The sequence below is a fragment of the Piliocolobus tephrosceles genome, chromosome 2, assembly GCF_002776525.5.
Source record: "Piliocolobus tephrosceles isolate RC106 chromosome 2, ASM277652v3, whole genome shotgun sequence".
NCBI lineage: Eukaryota > Metazoa > Chordata > Mammalia > Primates > Cercopithecidae > Piliocolobus > Piliocolobus tephrosceles.
In genome coordinates this window covers 192,536,936-192,555,865 of record NC_045435.1, presented here as the reverse complement: position 1 = coordinate 192,555,865, position 18,930 = coordinate 192,536,936, and the positions used below count along the sequence as shown (strand labels likewise).

Below are 18,930 nucleotides of genomic sequence, written 5' to 3'. Positions count from 1 at the left end.
TTTCTATAACTTTTCACAAAATAAAAAAACTGAGCTGGCACGGTGATTCATGCTTGTAATCCCAGCACTTTGGGAAGCCAAGAGAAGCAGATGGCTTGGGCCCAGGAGTTCGAGATGAGCCTGGGCAATATGGCAGGACCCCATCTCTACAAAAAAAAAAAAAAAGAACCATTACATGGGCATGGTGGTGCATGTTTGTGGTCCCAACTACTCAAGAAACTGAGGTGGGAAGATCATTTGAGCCCAGGAAGTGAAGGCTAAGCCATGTTCATGCCACTGCATTGCAGCCTGGGTGACAGAGCAGAACCTTGTCTCACAGTAGGGGAAAAATGATACAAGGTCTCTAACTTTATCTCATTAGCTAGGAAGACTAAAGTGACATGTCTAAGAACACAGAATTAAAAAGTATCAAACCCACGCTAAAATCTAAGTCTTAGCCAAATGCCTCCAATGACCTCAAGATCTTCTATAACTGCACTGTCTCATACAGCAACCACTACCCAGAAGTGGCTACTGAAGCACCTGAAATTTGGCTACTCCAAATAGAGAAGGGATGTAAGTATAAATACAAACCATACCTTGAAGACTTAACACCAAATAAAAGCAAATCATCTCATTATTTTTTATTAGTTATACAGGTATATTGATTAAACCAAATATATTATTTAAATTAATTTTGCCTATTTTGATTAATCTTTTTTAACTTGGCTACTGGAAAAATTTAAATTATGTGTATAGCTTACATTATATTTCTACTGAACAGTACAGTTTGTTTTGTTTTGTGTTGTTTTGAGATGGAGTCTCGCTTTGTTGCCCAGGCTGGAGTGTAATGGTACAATCTTGCCTCACTGAAATCTCCGCTACCCGGGTTCAAGTGATTCTCCTGCCTCAGCCTCTCGAGTAGCTGGGATTATAGGCGCCCGCCATCACGCTCGGCTAATTTTTTGTATTTTTAGTAGAGACGGGGTTTCACCACGTTGGCCAGGCTGGTCTCGAACTCCTGACCTCAGGTGATCCGCCGGCCTCAGCCTCCCAAAGTGCCGGGATTACAGGCGTAAGCTACTGCCCCCAGCCGGTTTTACCTTTTTTTAAATGTCTTAATTCATTATAACCCAATTCCTTTCCCTCAACATCCCACACTACAAAAGTAAAATTCTACAAAAATTCTGATTAACTCTCCTTCTCACCTGCCAGAAAATGAAATGTTCCCGGATAATATTCTTCACAGCTTCATTGCTCCACACGTCGCGGTTGAGGCACTGACAGGCAAAGTCTTGCACATTTTGAATGTTTATCATCAGCCACTTATTTTGCATCTGGCCACACTCTTTGGCCTGCAAGAGTTAAGTTACACATTTGTTAGAAATAATTTCTACTTGGTGACAGATGTTTCCATAGTTGTTCAGAGGTTGTCTTTCACTAAAAATACTAAGTTTTTGCCCAGATATAACATCTAGAGTTTTCAGTATTTATATATTCTATATAATTACTTTGCCTATGCATGTATAACTATACTGTCCATTTCAAGCACTTCTCAAATTTAAATTAACTCATTTCTCTTTTATCCAGTTATCTGTTATAATGGCTGATGTTCTTCTTTCTTTCTTTTTTTTCTTGAGACAAAGTCTAACTCTATTGCCCAGGCTGGAGTGCAGTGGTGCAGTCTTAGCTCACCACAACCTTCACCTCCTGAGTTCAAGTGATTCTCTTGCTTCAGCCTCCTAAGTAGTTGGGATTAAAGGCATGCCCCAACATGCCTGGCTAATTTTTGTATTTTTAGTAGAGACAGGATATCAACATGTTGGCCAGGCTGGTCTCAACTTCTGACCTCAAATGACCCGTCCACCTTGGCCTCCCAAAGTGCTGGAATTACAGGTGTGACCCACCATGCCCGGTAATGGCTGAATTTTTAATGTATGTTTAAACATCTTTACCCAAAAAGGATTCAACAAACTTAAGATCAAGTCACATAATTTTATTCTCTTGCAACCTCCATCAACAAATTTTTTTTTTTTTTTTGAGACGTGTTTCGCTCTTGCTGCCCAGGTTGGAACACAATGGCACGGTCTCGGCTCACTGCAACCTCCACCTACTAGGTTCAAGTGATTTTCCTGCCTTAGCCTACCGAGTAGCTGGGATTACAGGTGTGTGCCACCATGCCTAATTTTTTATATATTTTTAGTAGAGAGACAGGGTTTTACCATGTTGGCCAGGCTGGTCTCGAACTCCTGACCTCAGGTGAGGCAGCCATCTCAGCCTCCCAAAGTGCTGGGATTACAGGCGTGAGCCACTGTGCCCAGCCAAATATACTTCTTTTTAATGAAAGCAATTGGCGTGCATATTTTATTTTGTTTTCTTCAACATCATTTCTGGAACATTTTTAAACATCATATTAATCTTAATTATTAGGCATATATGCTATATTGGAGAATCACCCTAAACATTTTAGTAAAAACTGCTGAGAGTTTTTTCTCTTAAGAGTTGTCTTCCTACGAGTAGATTTCAAAAATTGGGATTACAAGGTCAAAGAATGTTTGAGAATGATCCCCAAACAACTCTACGATTCATACCACAAATATCAATATATCAATCATTAGTGTGTGCCTTTTGCCTGTCAGTCCCTTGTCAGCATAAAGACCCATGAAATGCTGCTGAGTGGAAAACAATGGCAGAAAAGCAAATGAGCAAATAAATGCTGCCTCAAATCTCTGCCTAGGAAAGAACAGTGACACAAAACCATAGTTTTGGAATAACTTTATCCTAGAACAATATTCTTCTCCAATCAGTGTGACATGGGAAAATCTTAAGAATCAATGAATTTGGTGTAATAACAATCCAAGAACACACTGGACATCATTTTGTGGGTACTGAAAAATGTAAGACGGAGAATATCTTCTGTTTTAAGAAGGTTAACATCATCTCACAAATAGCTTTTTTTGTATGAATCCCCCAGAATAAATTATTTTCTTTTTTTGTTGTTTACATTTTTTGTAGAGATGGGGGTTTCACTATGTTGGCCAGGCTGGTTTGGAACACCTAACCTCAAATGATCCTCCTGCCCTGGCCTCCAAAAGTCCTGGGATTACAGGTGTCAGTCCACTCAGCCCCAGAATACATTATCTTCTAATATTTGCTTACTGATTCCACAGTTGAAAACCCAAGGTCTAAAAAGAAATATCCTGGCCGGGCGCGGTGGCTCAAGCCTGTAATCCCAGCACTTTGGGAGGCCGAGACGGGCGGATCACGAGGTCAGGAGATCGAGACCATCCTGGCTAACACAGTGAAACCCCGTCTCTACTAAAAATACAAAAAAAAACTAGCCGGGCGAGGTGGCGGGCGCCTGTAGTCCCAGCTACTCGGGAGGCTGAGGCGGGAGAATGGCGGGAACCCGGGAGGCAGAGCTTGCAGTGAGCTGAGATCCGGCCACTGCACTCCAGCCTGGGCGACAGAGCAAGACTCCGTCTCAAAAAAAAAAAAAAAAAAAAAAAGAAATATCCTTATATTGAGCCAGGAAGCTGCATTCAACTGGTCAAAGGCTTATTTTAAAATATACAAATATAATAATTTCTTGCTTATAGGAAGTAATATTTCCATTTACTTCCTTATAGGACAAAGATTTAAAAAGTGAATGATAAATGAATAACCAAGCTGCTTTAACTACAGAAACAGTATTTGAAAATAAACGGAAAAATGACCATACATTCTAGAGACAGACTAGAGAGCACATATTCCTCTAACGGTAAATTTACATAAGTCTGCCCCAAAAACACTGACAAGAAAAAAATGTACAAAACTGAAAATGAGTAAAACTCCAGAGTTTAAAATGGAAGAGTCTTTTTTTGGGTGTGTGCTTTTAAAAATATGTTTACTCACATTCATGCTTTCATTATCTCAGATTTATTCATTCAACAAATACTGAGTACTCATCATGTTTCAGGTACAGTTAGAGATACTGAAGTTATAGCAGTTCTAAAACATAAAAATTCCTGCCTTCATGAAGCTTCCAATGGGGGAGAAACCTAATACTAGCAAAAGAAACTTGGAAATGATACTAACCACACTGAAGATACTGTTAAAAAGTTGTTACTGCTAAAGGGAAGGGTCCAAAGACACAATTTTCAAACAAAACAACAATATTGGGAGGGAATAAAAGAGTCTTGAATAGGCTGGGTGCAGTGGCTCACACCTGTAATCCCACCACTTTGGGAGGCCGAGACAGGTGGATCACCTGAGGTCAGGAGTTCAAGACCAGCCTGACTAACATGGTGAAATCCCGTTTCTACTAAAAATACAAAAATTAGCCAGACGTGGTGGTGGGCGCCTGTAATCCCAGCTACTCAGGAGGCTGAGGCAGGAGAATTGCTTGAACCCAGGCAGCAGAGGTTGCACTGAGCCGAGATCGTGCCATTGCACTCCAGCCCGGACAACAGAGTGAGACTCCACCTCAAAAAAAAAAAAGAAAGAAAAAGAAAAAGAAAGAAAGAAAGAAAAGAAAAAAAAGAGTCTTGAATAAGTCTAGAGAGCTCATGTACAACACAAGGACTAGACTTAATAATATTGTCTTACACACTGAACATGTGCTCAGAGTAGGTTATTAGGTGCTCTTACCACACACACACACACACGTAAAAAGACAATTATGGAAGGTAAGGACAGGTTACTTTGCTTGACTGTAGTAATCATTTTACTATTCTTCATGTTATACATCTTAAATATGTACAGTAGGCTGGAGCAGTGGCTCACACCTATAATCCCACTGCCTTGGGAGGCCAAGACAGGAGGACTGCTTAAGGCAAGGAGTTCGAGACCACCCTGGGCAACACAGCAAGACCCCATCTCTAAAAAGATTTAAAATAATTAAATATACACAATTTTAAAAGAGTCTTAAAAAAAAAATCTAAGTATACCAATTATGTGAGTCAAGGACTGGAGGTGAGAGTGGGCCATGAGAAAAACAATCTCCTCATGGAAGAAGATGATCACGGAAGAAGATTACTGGAATCCTTGGAACGGATTAGGTTGCTCTGAATCAACATTTCAAAACCATTATAATGGAGACCCCAGAGTAAAACAGTGGGAGACCAACATCTCTCCCAGCACCAGTCAGATCAGGAAGGCATGATAAACAAGGGTTCAGGCCCGGCGCGGTGGCTCACGCCTGCAATCCCAGCACTTTGGGAGGCCGAGGTGGGCTGATCATTTGAGCCCAAGAGTTCCAGAGCAGCCTGGCCAACACGGCGAAACCTCATCTCTACTAACAACACTAAAATTAGACGAGGGTGGAGGTGCATGCCTGTAATCCCATCTACTTGGGTAGCTGAGGCACAAGAATTGCTTGAATCAGAGGTTGCAGTGAGCTGGGATCACGCCACTGCACTCCAGCCTGGGCAACAGGGCAAGACTGCCTCAAAAAAAGAAACAAAAAGAAAATGTAGGATTTGAACAAATTTAGTATGTTTCAGTAAATATATATACATAAAGTCAAGAAGAAAATACATTAAAATATACACAGTACTTTTTTATGGAAACGGGAATTACAATTTCATTTTTCCTCATTCATTTTCTAAATTTCAATGATTTGTCTAATTTGAATAAAATTAAATGTAAACAATATATAAGTTTAACCAGAAAAATGTTATATATTGCCAGGCGCGATGGCTCACTCCTGTAATCCCAGCACTTTGGGAGGCCGAGGTGGGTGATCACCTGAGGTCAGGAGCTGGACACCAGCTTGACCACTATGGTGAAACCCTGTCTCTACTAAAATCACAAAAATTAGCCGGGAGTGGTGGTGTGTGCCTGTAGTCGCAGCTACTCGGGAGGGTGAGGCAGGAGAATCGCTTGAACCCAAGAAGCAGAGGTTGCAGTGAGTCAAGATCATGCCACTGCACTCCTGCCTGGGTGACAGAGCAAGACTTAGTCAAAAAAGAAAAAGAAAATTAGTACTAAGTAGGCTCTTCTTTATATCTTCGGCTACATATTTTAACTTGCATTTATACTAAATACTTTTGAAATTAACAAAATACTCTCAGGGCTAGGTGCACATGTAATGGGATACCAATTTAAAATGTGGATTTTTTTTTCTCTCAAGAAATTAGAAATATTGGCCGGGTTCAGTGGCTCACACCGGTAATCCCAGAACTCTGGGAGGCCAAGGCCGGTTGACCACGGGAGCTCAGGAGTTCAAGACCAACCTGGGCAACATGGCAAAACGTCATCTCTACAAAAAATACAAAATTTAACCAGGCATGGTGGCACATGCCCATAATCCCAACTACTTGGGGGGCTGAGGTGGGCAGATCACTTGAGCCCAGAAGTTGGGGCTGCAGTGAGCTTAGATTGTAAGGGAGGAAGAGAGGAAGGGAGGAAAGCAGGGAGGGAGGGAGGATTACAGAAATTATTCTGATTCTTTCTGCACAATATTCTTTCTGGCATAATCAAGATTTCATCAAGGCTAATTGAACTGTTTTAGGCCCTGTGGACACACAACAGTCAAGAAAACGAAGTCCCTGTGTTCATACAGCTTACAGGATGGTGGGGAAAGAAAACATAGGAAACATTCCCTTGCCCAGGTCAGACCATTTGGCCTAAGTGTTTGGCTCACTCAGCTGGTTTTCTTTTTTTTTTTTTTTGAGACAGAGTCTTACTGTGTGCCCCAGGCTGGAGTGCAGTGGCGCGATACACTCAGCTGGTTTTCTTGACTGTGCCAGCTCTTTCCAACATCAGTATGTCCACACTGTATTATCTGCTCTTCCCTCAGACCTCCCCACCGTTCGTATTCCCTCGCTTCACTAAGGTTTCTATTCATATCTCATCCTTTCAGAAATCTTCTCTAATCTTCCTAATACAGTCCTTTCTCCTCACAATTACAAACACATGTGGAACCTATGAAATCAACCTGGCTTTCAATTTAGCTGTAAGAAGAAACAGAATTTGGCAACATGGACACATCTACTTGCAAAGGACATTACAAATTTCCAGATGCTTAACTCAATTCAGACCACACACATAAAATGGCCCTGAACAAACAAAAAACAGCCCCCCCTCTCTCCTTCCCTTACTGTATTTTATTCTCCTTTTTTTTCCTTTTGAGACAGGGTCTCACTGTGTTGCTCAAGGTGGAGGGCAATGGCACCACCACAGCTCACTGCAGCCTCAGCCTCCTGGGCTCAGGCAATCCTCCCACCTCAGCCTCCTGAATAGCTGGGACCACAGGTCTGGACCCACCATGTCCAGCCGACTTTTTCTATTTTTTTGTAGAGACAGGGTTCCACCATATTGCTCAGGCTGGTCTTGAACTCCTGGGCTCAAGTGATCTACTCCCTTCAGCCTCCCACCAAACTGCTGGGATTGGTACAGGCATGAGTCACTGCGTCCTGGCATCTTTTATTCTTTCTCCAAGCAACTACTGTAACTTGAAATCAATGTCACACTCTCTCTCCATCAAAGATAAACATATGTATTCACTGTTATTATATATGTGTTTGTGTATGTTTGTTTTACATTGTTTATAGTCTGTTTCTCCTACTAGATTATAAACGCTACAATGGCAAGGGTTTTATATAATTTACCACTACCTCCCTGTGGCAGAAACTGCTTATTGGTACCAAATAACCCATTCTCCCCTTGTCCCTCTTACTTATAAAACCTCCAATTTTTAACTAAGCATCTGGATTTCCTGGTGTCCCTTGCAAATGGGTGTAGCCATGCTGCCGAGTTACAGCAGACGGAATGTAGAGAGAAGTGCTGTGTCCAACTTCTAGGTTGTTCCTTTAAAGGGAAATGTGTACCCTTATCACCTCTTCCCTCTTCCATGCTGTTTATTTTTTTTTTTTTTAAGTGAAAGCAAGTTTATTAAGAAAGTAAAGGAATAAACTATGGCTATTCCAGAGGCAGAGCAGCCCAAGGGCTGCTGGTTGCCAATTTTTATGTTTATTTCTTGATTATATGCTAATCAAGGAGTGGATTCCTTATGAGTTTTCCAGGAAAAGGTTGGGCAGTTCCGGGAACTGAGGGCTCCTCCCCCTTTTTAGAGGATACAGGGGAACTTCCTGGTGTTGCCATGGCATTTGTAAACTGCCAGAGCGCTGGTGGGAGTGGAGCAGTGAGCACGACCAGGTCACTCTCATTGCCGTGCTGGTTTTGGTGGATTTTAGCCGACCTCTTTACTGCAACATGTTTCATCAGCACGGTCTTCGGGATCAGTTTCTTGTGCTGACCTCCTATCTCATCCCATGACTTAGAAAGTCTAATCGTCTGGGAATGCGGCCCACTAGGTCTCAGCCTTATTTTACCGAGCCCCTATTCAAAATGGAGTCGCTCTGTTTTAAATGCTTCTGACAGTTCCTCCCTCCCTTTAAGAGAACCCTTAATCCTAAGGGTTGCAGAGGGAGAAAGATTCACCTTCTGTAACTTCTTCATGCTTAACAGGGACGATGATATTCCTGGCTATTAGACCTCCTGCATTCAGAAGAGACAGGACCTCAGTCTGAAAGCACCTGTATGGCGAGCACCATTCGTAACTCGAGTCCCAACAGAAGGTGGCGTCCTTCAGCCAACTGGTGCTCACAGATGATTTTCCTTTGGGTTGGGGGTCTCTTCAGTGTCATCCCTTCTGTGATTCGCCAGAAAGACGTTACTGGGCCCCACCACTTAACCAAAGTTAGCCTTTGGGTTGGGGGTTTCCTCAGTATTGTCCCTTCTGTGGTTGCCAGAACGATGTTACCAGAAAGGGGTCCAGACCCAGATCCCAAGACAGGGTTCTTGGACCTAGCACAGGAAAGAATTCAGGGCGAGTCTATAAAGTGAAAGCAGGTTTATTAAGAATGTGAAGGAATGAAGAACGGCTACTCCACAGGCAGAGCAGCCTTCCATGCTGTTTAGTAAGCAAACGTGGTGGTAAGCCAACTGGAATCATGCAGACAAGGGCATGCAAGACACAGGGGATGGCAGGGCAAGACAGAAAAAATTCTGCAGCTCTGATCACTTCACAGAGCGAGTCCTGCTGACGGCCTGGACTCCACCTGCTGAAGCTCTGAAGCTGCTGTTTGTGGTGGGACATTCCAAGACAGCTGCACAGGAACAGCTCCATCTGCAGCTCCCGGCATGATCAACGCAGAGATGGATGACTTCTGCATTTCCAACTGAGGTACCTGGTTCACCTCACTGGGACTGGTTGGACAGTGGGTGCAGCCCACGGAGGGCGAGCTGAAGCAGGGCAAGGCATCACCTCACCCGGGAAGCACAAGGGGTTGGAGGATTTCCCTTTCCTAGCCAAGGGAAGCCGTGACAGACTTCCTGGAAAAACGGAGCACTCCCACCCAAACACTGTGCTTTTCCCAAGGTTTGAGCAACCAGCAGACAAGGTGATTCTCTCCCGTGCCTGGCTCAGTGGGTCCCATGCCCACGGAGCCTTGCTCACTGCCAGTGCAGCAGTCTGCAAGGAGGAGGCCTGGCTGGGGGACGGGCGTCCGCCATTGCTGAGGTTTGAACAGGTAAACAAAGTGGCTGGAAAGCTCCAACTGGGCAGAGCTCAACAAGGCCTACTGCCCCTAAACTCCACCTCTGTGGGCGGGGCATAGCTGAACAAAAGGCAGCAGACAACTTCTGCAGACTTAAACGTCCCTGTCTGACAGCTCTGAAGAGAGCAGTGGTTCTCCCAGCATGACAACTGAGTGCTGAGAAAGGACAGACTGCCTCCTCAAGTGGATCCCTGACCCTCATGTAGCCTAACTGGGAGACACCTCCCAGGAGGGGCCAACAGATACGTCATATAGGCAGCTGCCCCTCTGGGACGAAGCTTCCAGAGGAAGGATCAGGCAGCAATATTTGCTGTTCTGCAGCCTCCACTAGTGATACCCAGGCAAACAGGGTCTGGAGTGGACCTCCAGCAAACTCCAACAGACCTACAGCTCAGGGACCTGTTGGAAGGAAAACTAACAAACAGAAAGGAACAGCATCAACATCAACAAAAAGGTCATGTACACCAAAACCCCATCTGTAGGTCACCAACATCAAAGACCAAAGGTAGATAAAACCACAAAGATGAGGAGAAGCCAGAGCAGAAAAGCTGAAAATTCTAAATATCAGAGTGCCTCTTCTCCTTCAAAGGATCGCAGCTCCTCGCCAGCAACAGAACAAAGCTGGACGGAGAATGACTTTGACAAGTTGACAGAAGTAGGCTTCAGAAGGTCGGTTATAACTTCTCCGAGCTAAAGGAGGATGTTCGGACCCATCGCAAGGAAGCTAAAAACCTTGAAAAAAGATTAGACGAATGGCTAATTAGAATAAACAGTGTAGAGAAGACCTTAAGTGACCTGATGGAGCTGAAAACCATGGCATGAGAACTTCGTGACGCATGCATAAGCTTCAATAGCTGATTTCATCAAGTGGAAGAAAGGGTATCCGTGATTGAAGATCAAATTACTGAAATAAAGCGAGGAGACAAGGTTAGAGAAAAAAAGAGTAAAAAGAAACAAACAAAGCCTCCAAGAAATATGAGACTATGTGAAAAGACCAAATCTACGTTTGATTGGTGTACCTGAAAGTGATGGGGAGAATGGAATGAAGTTGGAAAACACTCTTCAGGATATTATCCAGGAGAACTTCCCCAACTTAGGAAGGCAGGCCAACATTCAAATTCAGGAAATACAGAGAACACCACAAAGATACTCCTCGAGAAGAGCAACCCCAAAACACATCAACTGTCAGATTCACCAAGATTGAAATGAAGGAAAAAGTGTTAAGGGCAGCCAGAGAGAAAGGTCAAGTTACCCACAAAGGGAAGCCCATCAGACTAACAGCAGATCTCTCAGCAGAAACCCTACAAGCCAGGAGAGTGGGGGGCCAATATTCAACATTCTTAAAGAAAGAATTTTCAACCCAAAATTTCATATCCAGCCAAACTAAGCTTCATAAGTGAAGGAGAAATAAAATCCTTTACAGACAAGCAAATGCCGAGAGATTTTGTCACCACCAGGCCTGCCCTATAAGAGCTCCTAAAGGAAGCACTAATGCATCAACTAATGAGCAAAATAACCAGCTAACATCATAATGACAGGATCAAATTCACACACAACAATCTTAACCTTAAATGTAAATGGGGTAAAGGCACCAATTAAAAGACACAGACTGGCAAATCGGATAGAGTCAAGACCCATCAGTGTGCTGTATTCAGGAGACCCATCTCACGTGCAAAGACGCAAACAGGCTCAAAATAAAGGGATGGAGGAAGATCTACCAAGCAAATGGAAAGCAAAAAAAAACCACAGGGGTTGCAATCCTAGTCTCTGATAAACAGACTTTAAACCAACAAAGATCAAAAGAGACAAGGCCATTATATAATGGTAACGGGGTCAATTCAACAAAAAGAGCTGACTATCCTAAACATATATGCACCCAATACAGGAGCACCCAGATTCATAAAGCAAGTCCTTAGAGACCTACAAAGAGACTTAGACTCCCACACAATAATAATGGGAGACTTTAACACCCCACTGTCAATATTAGACAGATCAACAAGACAGAAGATAACAAAGATATCCAGGACCTGAACTCAGCTCTGCAACAAGCAGACCCAATAGACATCTACAGAATTCTCCACCCCAAATCAACAGAATATACATTCTTCTCAGCACCACATTGCACTTATTCCAAAATTGACCACATAGTTGGAAGTACAGCACTCCTCAGCAAATATAAAAGAACAGAAATCACAACAAACTGTCTCTCAGACCACAGTGCAATCAAATTAGAACTCAGGATTAAGAAACTCAATCAAAACTGCACAACTACATGGAAACTGAACAACCTGCTCCTAAATGACTACTGAGTAAATAACGAAATGAAGGCAGAAATAAAGATGTTCTTTGAAACCAATGAGAACAAAGAAACAACGTACCAGAATCTCTCGGACACATTTAACGCAGTGTGTAAAGGGAAATTTATAGCACTAAATGCCCACAAGAGAAAGCAGGAAAGATCTAAAATTGACACCCTAACATCACAATTAAAAGAACTAGAGTAGCAAGAGCAAACACTTTCAAAAGCTAGCAGAAGGCCAGGAATAACTAAGATCAGAGCAGAACTGAAAGACAGAGACACAAAAAACCCTCCAAAAAAAAAAAATCAATGAATCCAGGAGCTGGTTTTTTGAAAAGATCAACAAAATTGATAGACCGCTAACAAGAATAAAGAAGAGAGAGAAGAATCAAATAGATGCAATAAAAAATGATCAAGGGGATATCACCACCGACCCCACAGAAATACAAACTACCATCAGAGAATACTATAAACACTTCTATGCAAATAAACTAGAAAATCTAGAAGAAATGGATAAATTCCTGGACACATACACCGTCCCAAGACTAAACCAGCAAGAAGCTGAATCTCTGAATAGACCAATAACAGGATCTGAAATTGGGGCAATAATTAATAGCCTATCAACCAAAAAAAGTCCAGGACCAGATGGATTCACAGCCGAATTCTACCAGAGGTACATGGAGGAGCTAGTATCATTCCTTCTGAAACTATTCCAATCAACAGAAAAAGAGGATCCTCCCTAACTCATTTTATGAGGCCGACATCATCCTGATACCAAAGCCTGGCAGAGACACAACAAAAAAAGAGAATTTTAGACCAATATCCCTGATGAACATTGATGCGAAAATCCTCAAAAAAATACTGGCAAACCGAATCCAGCAGCATATCAAAAAGCTTATCCACTATGATCAAGTCGGCTTCATCTCTGGGATACAAGGCAGGTTCAACATTCGCAAATCAATAAACATAATCCATCACATAAACAGAACCAATGACAAAAACCATATGATCATCTCAATAGATGCAAAAAAGGCCTTTGACAAAATTCAACAGCCCTTCACGCTAAAAACTCTCAATAAACTAGGTACAGATGGAACGTATCCCAAAATAATAAGAGCCATTTATGACAAACCCACAGCCAATATCACACTGAATGGGCAAAAACTGGAAGCATTCCCTTTGAAAACCAGCACAAGACAAGGATGCTCTCTCTCACCACTCCTATTCAACACAGTGTTGGAAGTTCTGGCCAGGGCAATCAGGCAAGACAAATAAATAAAGGGTAGTCAATTAGGAAATGAGGAAGTCAAATTGTCCCTGTTTGCAGATGACATGATCGTACATTCAGAAAACCCCATCATCTCAGCCCAAAATCTCCTTAAGCTGGTAAGCAACTTCAGCAAAGTCTTAGGATACAAAATTAATGTGCAAAAATCACAAGCATTCCTATACACCATTAACAGACAAACAAGGAGCCAAATCATGAGTGAACTACCATTCACAATCGCTTCAAAGAGAATAAAATACCTAGGAATCCAACTTACAAGGGATGTAAAGGACCTCTTCAAGGAGAACTACAAACCACTGCTCAGTGAAATAAAAGAGAACACAAACAAATAGAAGGACATACCATGCTCATGGATAGGAAGAATCAATACTGTGAAAATGGCCATACTGCCCAACGTAATTTAAAGATTCAATGCCATCCCCATCAGCTACCAACGACTTTCTTCACAGAATTGAAAAAAACTACTTTAAAGTTCATATGGAACCAAAAAAGAGCCCACATTGCCAAGACAATCCTAAGCAAAAAGAACAAAGCTGAAGGCATCACGCTACCTGACTTCAAACCATACTACAAGGCTACAGTAACCAAAACAGCATGGTACTGGTACCAAAACAGATTATATAGACCAATGAACCAGAACAGAGCCCTCGGAATAGCACCATACATCTACAACCATCTAATCTTTTGATAAACCTGACAAAAACAAGAAATGGGGAAAGGATTCCCTTGAATAATAAAAGGATTCCATTTAATAAATGGTGCTGGGAAAACTGGCTAGCCATAGGTAGAAAGCTGAAACTAGACCCCTTCCTTACACCTTATACAAAAATTAATTCAAGATGGATAAAAGACTTAAATGTTAGACCTAAAACCATAAAAACCCTAGAAGAAAACCTAGGCAATACCATTCAGGACATAGGCATGGACAAAGACTTCATGACTAAAACACCAATAGCAATGGCAACAAAAGCCAAAATAGACAAATGGGATCTAATTAAACTAAAGAGTTTCTGCACAGCAAAAGAAACTACCAATTACAGTGAACAGGCAACCTACAGAATGGAAGAAAATTTGTTCAATCTACCCATCTGACAAAGGGCTAATATCCAGAATCTACAAAAAAACTAAAACGAATTTACAAGAAAACAAACAACCCCATCAAAAAGTGGGCAAAGGATATGAACAGACACTTCTCAAAAGAAGACATCTATGCAGCCAACAGACACATGAAAAAATGCTCATCATCACTGGTCATCAGAGAAACGCAAATCAAAACCACAATAAGATTCCATCTCATGCCAGTTAGAATGGCAATCATTAAAAAGTCAGGAAACAACAGATACTGGAGAGGATGTGGAGAAACAGGAACACTTTTACACTGTTAGTGGGAGTGTAAATTAGTTCAACCATTGTGGAAGACAGCGTGGTGGTGATTCCTCAAGGATCTAGAACTAGAAATACCATTTGACCCAGCAATCCTATTACTGGGTATATACCCAAAGGATTATAAATCATGCTACTATAAAGACACATGTACACATATGTTCACTGCAGCACTATTCACAATAGCAAAGACTTGGAACCAACCCAAATGTCCATCAATGAGAGACTGCACTAAGAAAATGTGGCACATATACACCATGGAATACTATGCAGCCATAAAAAAGGGATGAATTCATGTCCTTTGCAGGGACATGGATGAAGCTGGAAACCATCATTCTGAGCAAACTATTGCAAGGACAGAAAACCAAACACTGCCATGATCTCACTCACAGGTGGATATTCAACAATGAGATCACTTGGACACAGGGCAGGGAATATCACACACCGGGGCCTGTCAGGGAGTGGGGGGCTGGGGGAGGGATAGCATTAGGAGAAATACCTAATGTAGATGACGAGTTGATGGGGCAGCAAACTAACAAGGCACATGTATACCTATGGATCAAACCTGCATGTTGTGCACATATGCCCTAGAACTTAAAGTATAATTAAATAAATAAATACATAAATAAGCTACTGTTTATTTTTTTCCCGGTCTCTCTCACATGCAGTCAAACCTTTATTCTCCATCACCTAAAACTAGATCCTGCAACACAAGGACTCAATAAATATGCATTGAGTGAACAAGTGAATTATCAGTCTCTCTCATCTGGTTAGCATGAGCCAGAAAGAATCCTTGAACATGATCTACCTCTAGTTACACTAGTTTCTAAACCTGCAAAACTGTGGCTCACATTTACATCTAATATTGAGGAACAAACCTATGGGCCCTCCTTGGTCAGCCAAAGAGTATCCCTCTAATTTTTAACATTTATCTTTCTAAACTTCAATGACTTAATTTTGCATGTTATCTCCCTAATTTTTATAAAACTAATACATGTATCATTAACCATAATGAAATACCTGCTTTTGGAAGGGAATGTTTATTTCATTTAAAATCTTGCAGATGGTTAAGCATAATATTATCAGTGAAAAAAAAAATAGACTGCGGTAAACACAGGCCATGAAATACAAGGCAAAAAAGGTGATATAACCTACAATTATATCAACATCAAAAGAGATTCCCATTTTCCCTTAATGAGCAAGCAGAAGAGTAACTGCTTCTTCCTTCCAAAGTGACCAAATTAAATCAAGCTTAGTTACTGCATCATGTCCTAGAGCAACTCAGAAGCTAATAAAAATAGAAAACATGCCAAAACAAACTAAGATCCTTTTCTGCCTTTCATCTTGCTGCTATTCTCTCTCTCAATGTCTGTATTATCACCAGAATACTAGGAAGAACAGGCAGCTGCCATGTTGAGACCATGAGGGAAAGATGAAGAAAACTGAGGAGACATCTAACCTGACATCTTTGAAATTATGAACGAACACCAATAATTTCTTAAACTCTAAGCTTATTACTGACAAAAACAAATCACTGTTTCGTCAAATTATCATCATTTGGGTTTTCTGTTCCATGTAGCCAAACCACTTTCATGGTTTTCTGATTCAGAAAATTGAAACTGGAGAGCACACTGATATGGTTTGGACATTTGTCCCCTCCAAATCTCATACTGAAATGTAATCCCCAGTGTTAGGGGTGGGGCCTCATAGGTGGTGTCTGGGTCATGGGGGCGGACCCCTCGTGAATGGCTTGACCCCTTGCTCCTCGCACCATGTGTTACACCGGCTTCCCCTTTGCCTTCCGCCATGACTGCAAGCTTCCTGAAGCCTCACCAGAAGAAGATGTCAGCACCATGTTTTCTATAAAGCCTGTAGAAACGTCAGTCAAAATAGTATCTTTTTCTTTATAAATTGCCCAGTCTCAGGGATTCCTTTCTTGCAATGCAAGCAAACTAACACACAAGCTAACAATGAAATTCCTTCTCCTAAATACTTCATGTATGACAGTGTAAAAGTATATCGAAGGACAAATTTTTTAAAAATATAATCATAACATGTTCAAATGTGCAGCTGATATACATCGGTTGTTTATTTTGAGAAATGGGGTCTCAGCTCATGTCTGTAATCCCAGCACTTTGGGAACCAAGGCAGAAGGACCACTTGACACCAGGAATTTGAGACGAGCCTGGGGAACACAGCAAGAGCCCCCTCTCCACAAAATCCTTTTTAAATTGGCCAGGTGTGGTGGTGGGTGTCTGTAGCCCTACGTATTTGGGAGGTTAAGACCAAGGGATCAATTGAGACCATGAGTTGGAGACTGCAGTGAGCCATGATTCTGCCACTGCACTCCATCCCAGGTGACAGAATGAGAACCTGTCTCAAAAAAAAAAAGAGAAAGAAAAGGGAAAGATAGGGTCTCACTATGTTGCCCAGGCTGGAGTGCAGTGGCTTTTCATAGGCACGATCATCACACACTACAGCCTCGAACTCGTGGAGTCAAAGGATCCTCCCACCTCGGCCTCCCAAGTAGTAGTTTGTGCCACCTGTCGGGCTTGATATACATTTTGCAGTTATTCTTTGGCCTACATGATCCTAACAGGTAAGACTTAACTGAAGGCCAGGCGTGGTGGCTCACGCCTGTAATCCCACACTGTGGGAGGCCGAGGTGGGCGGATCACGAGGTCAGGAGTTTAAGACCAGCCTGGCCAATATGGTGAAACCCTGTCTCTAAAATTAGCCAGGCCCACGTGGTGGCGCGCACCTGTAGTCCCAGCTACTCAGGAGGCTGAGGCAGAAGAATTACTTGAACCCAGGAGGCGGAAGTTGCAGTGAGCTGAGATCGTGCCACTGCACTCTGGCGAGACTCCATCTCAAGAAAAAAAAAAAGACTTAACTGAAATTTAAGTGATTTACATCTATGGAAATGCTATTGTAACTCAAAAGAGCATTAACATGCTATTCAACATGAAAAGGCAAGGTGTGTGAACACCGCAACAGAAGAGTATCTAAAATCTTTACTAAACTCCTTCATTTAACATATAATGTGTTCCCCCTAATGCACAAGAACGGGTCCCAAGGATTATTAAAAAGAATTATCTTCCCTCTGCCCTCAGTAAGTCTGTAAGTTAGCAGACAACCAAGTAAACATACTTTGGAAAGTGTTTCTTTGGGTTTAGTCATGATAAAAGCAAGAAGAACTGAGGGTGAATGTGTTCTCCAATTAGAGATACTCTTTTCAAACACACTAGGATCCGCACAGAAATATTTAGGCAAAAGATACCTATCAACAATTTACAAATGGCTAACAAACCACACACACTATTCTCAGTAGTAGTCAAAGATATACGAACAAGTGAGATATTTTAAAAAGCTATCAAAATGGCAAAGATTCTAAAATGACACCACACAAGGCTAATAAAAGGATTTCATCAAACAATCTCATACACTGCTGGTAGAAACATATTTCATATCTTGCTGGTAGAAATATATTTCATATATTGCTGGTAGAAATATAAATCAATGTCACCTTTAGGCATATCATGTAGATATACTTATTATGATGCCAATTCCCTATACACTGACCATGGTTTTTTGCTCTTATAAAAATAAAAAATGTCACTGAAGGCCAGGTGCAGTGGTTCACACCTACAATCCAAACACTTTGGGAGGCCGAGGCGGGAGGATTGCTTGAGCCCAGGCATTCGAGACTAGCATGGGCAATACAGTGAGACCCTGTCTCTACTAAAAAAATTTTTTTAATTAGCTGAGTGTGGTGGCACATGCCTGTAGCCCTAGCTACTCGGGAGGCTGAGGTAGGAGGATCCCTTGAGTCCAAGAGTTCAAAAAGTGAGCTATGACTGTGTCACTGCAGTCCAGCCTGGATGACAGAGCGAGACCCTGCCTCTAAAACAAGTAATTTTTTTAAAAAGGCATTGAAAATGCAAAAGCATTCCTAGTTAAGGCACTGACTCTTCGACAACTTACTGTTTCAAAGCTGCCTTTATGCATCAAATCAATGGGTGGCCGGAATAGATCTGCAAGGGTAGTTAATTTCTTATCGATAGCTCCTCCATTTCTTAATTCTTGTTCTTGCCGAACTATAACACAGAAGGATGGAAAAGTTTCAGTTAGCCATAAAATATTCATGAATCACATTAAAAAAAAAAAAAACTTCTGTCAACTGAAGGAATTGCTGTCAATAGGCTTGACCTCAAATACAAAGATCTAATGTTGACTCTGAAAAAAAAATGCAAAGGGAGATAAGAGGAATCTTAAGACTTGGTGGAATTCCCTATTCCAAGGATACAAAGAAAATTAACTGAAAATAGTCACATAATCAAAGTAACTTCTTCACATATTCAGAAACTAACTTTAACAGGGAGAGGCTGAGTGCGGTGGCTCACGCCTATAATTCTAGGGGTGGCCAAGGTGGGCAGATC

General features: G+C 41.8%; 1 protein-coding gene across 1 annotated transcript in view; it reads right to left on the bottom strand.

The window, feature by feature from the left end:
• Positions 1-18,930, bottom strand: part of UBXN7 (UBX domain protein 7) — a 78,488-nt gene that overhangs the window by 17,447 nt on the left and 42,111 nt on the right. Inside the window, exons 5-6 of the mRNA XM_023214822.3 lie at positions 18,476-18,588; positions 1,188-1,334 (exon numbers count right to left, since the gene is read on the bottom strand). Coding sequence (XP_023070590.2) covers positions 1,188-1,334; positions 18,476-18,588 — 260 coding nt within the window. The remainder of the gene's footprint in view (positions 1-1,187; positions 1,335-18,475; positions 18,589-18,930) is intronic.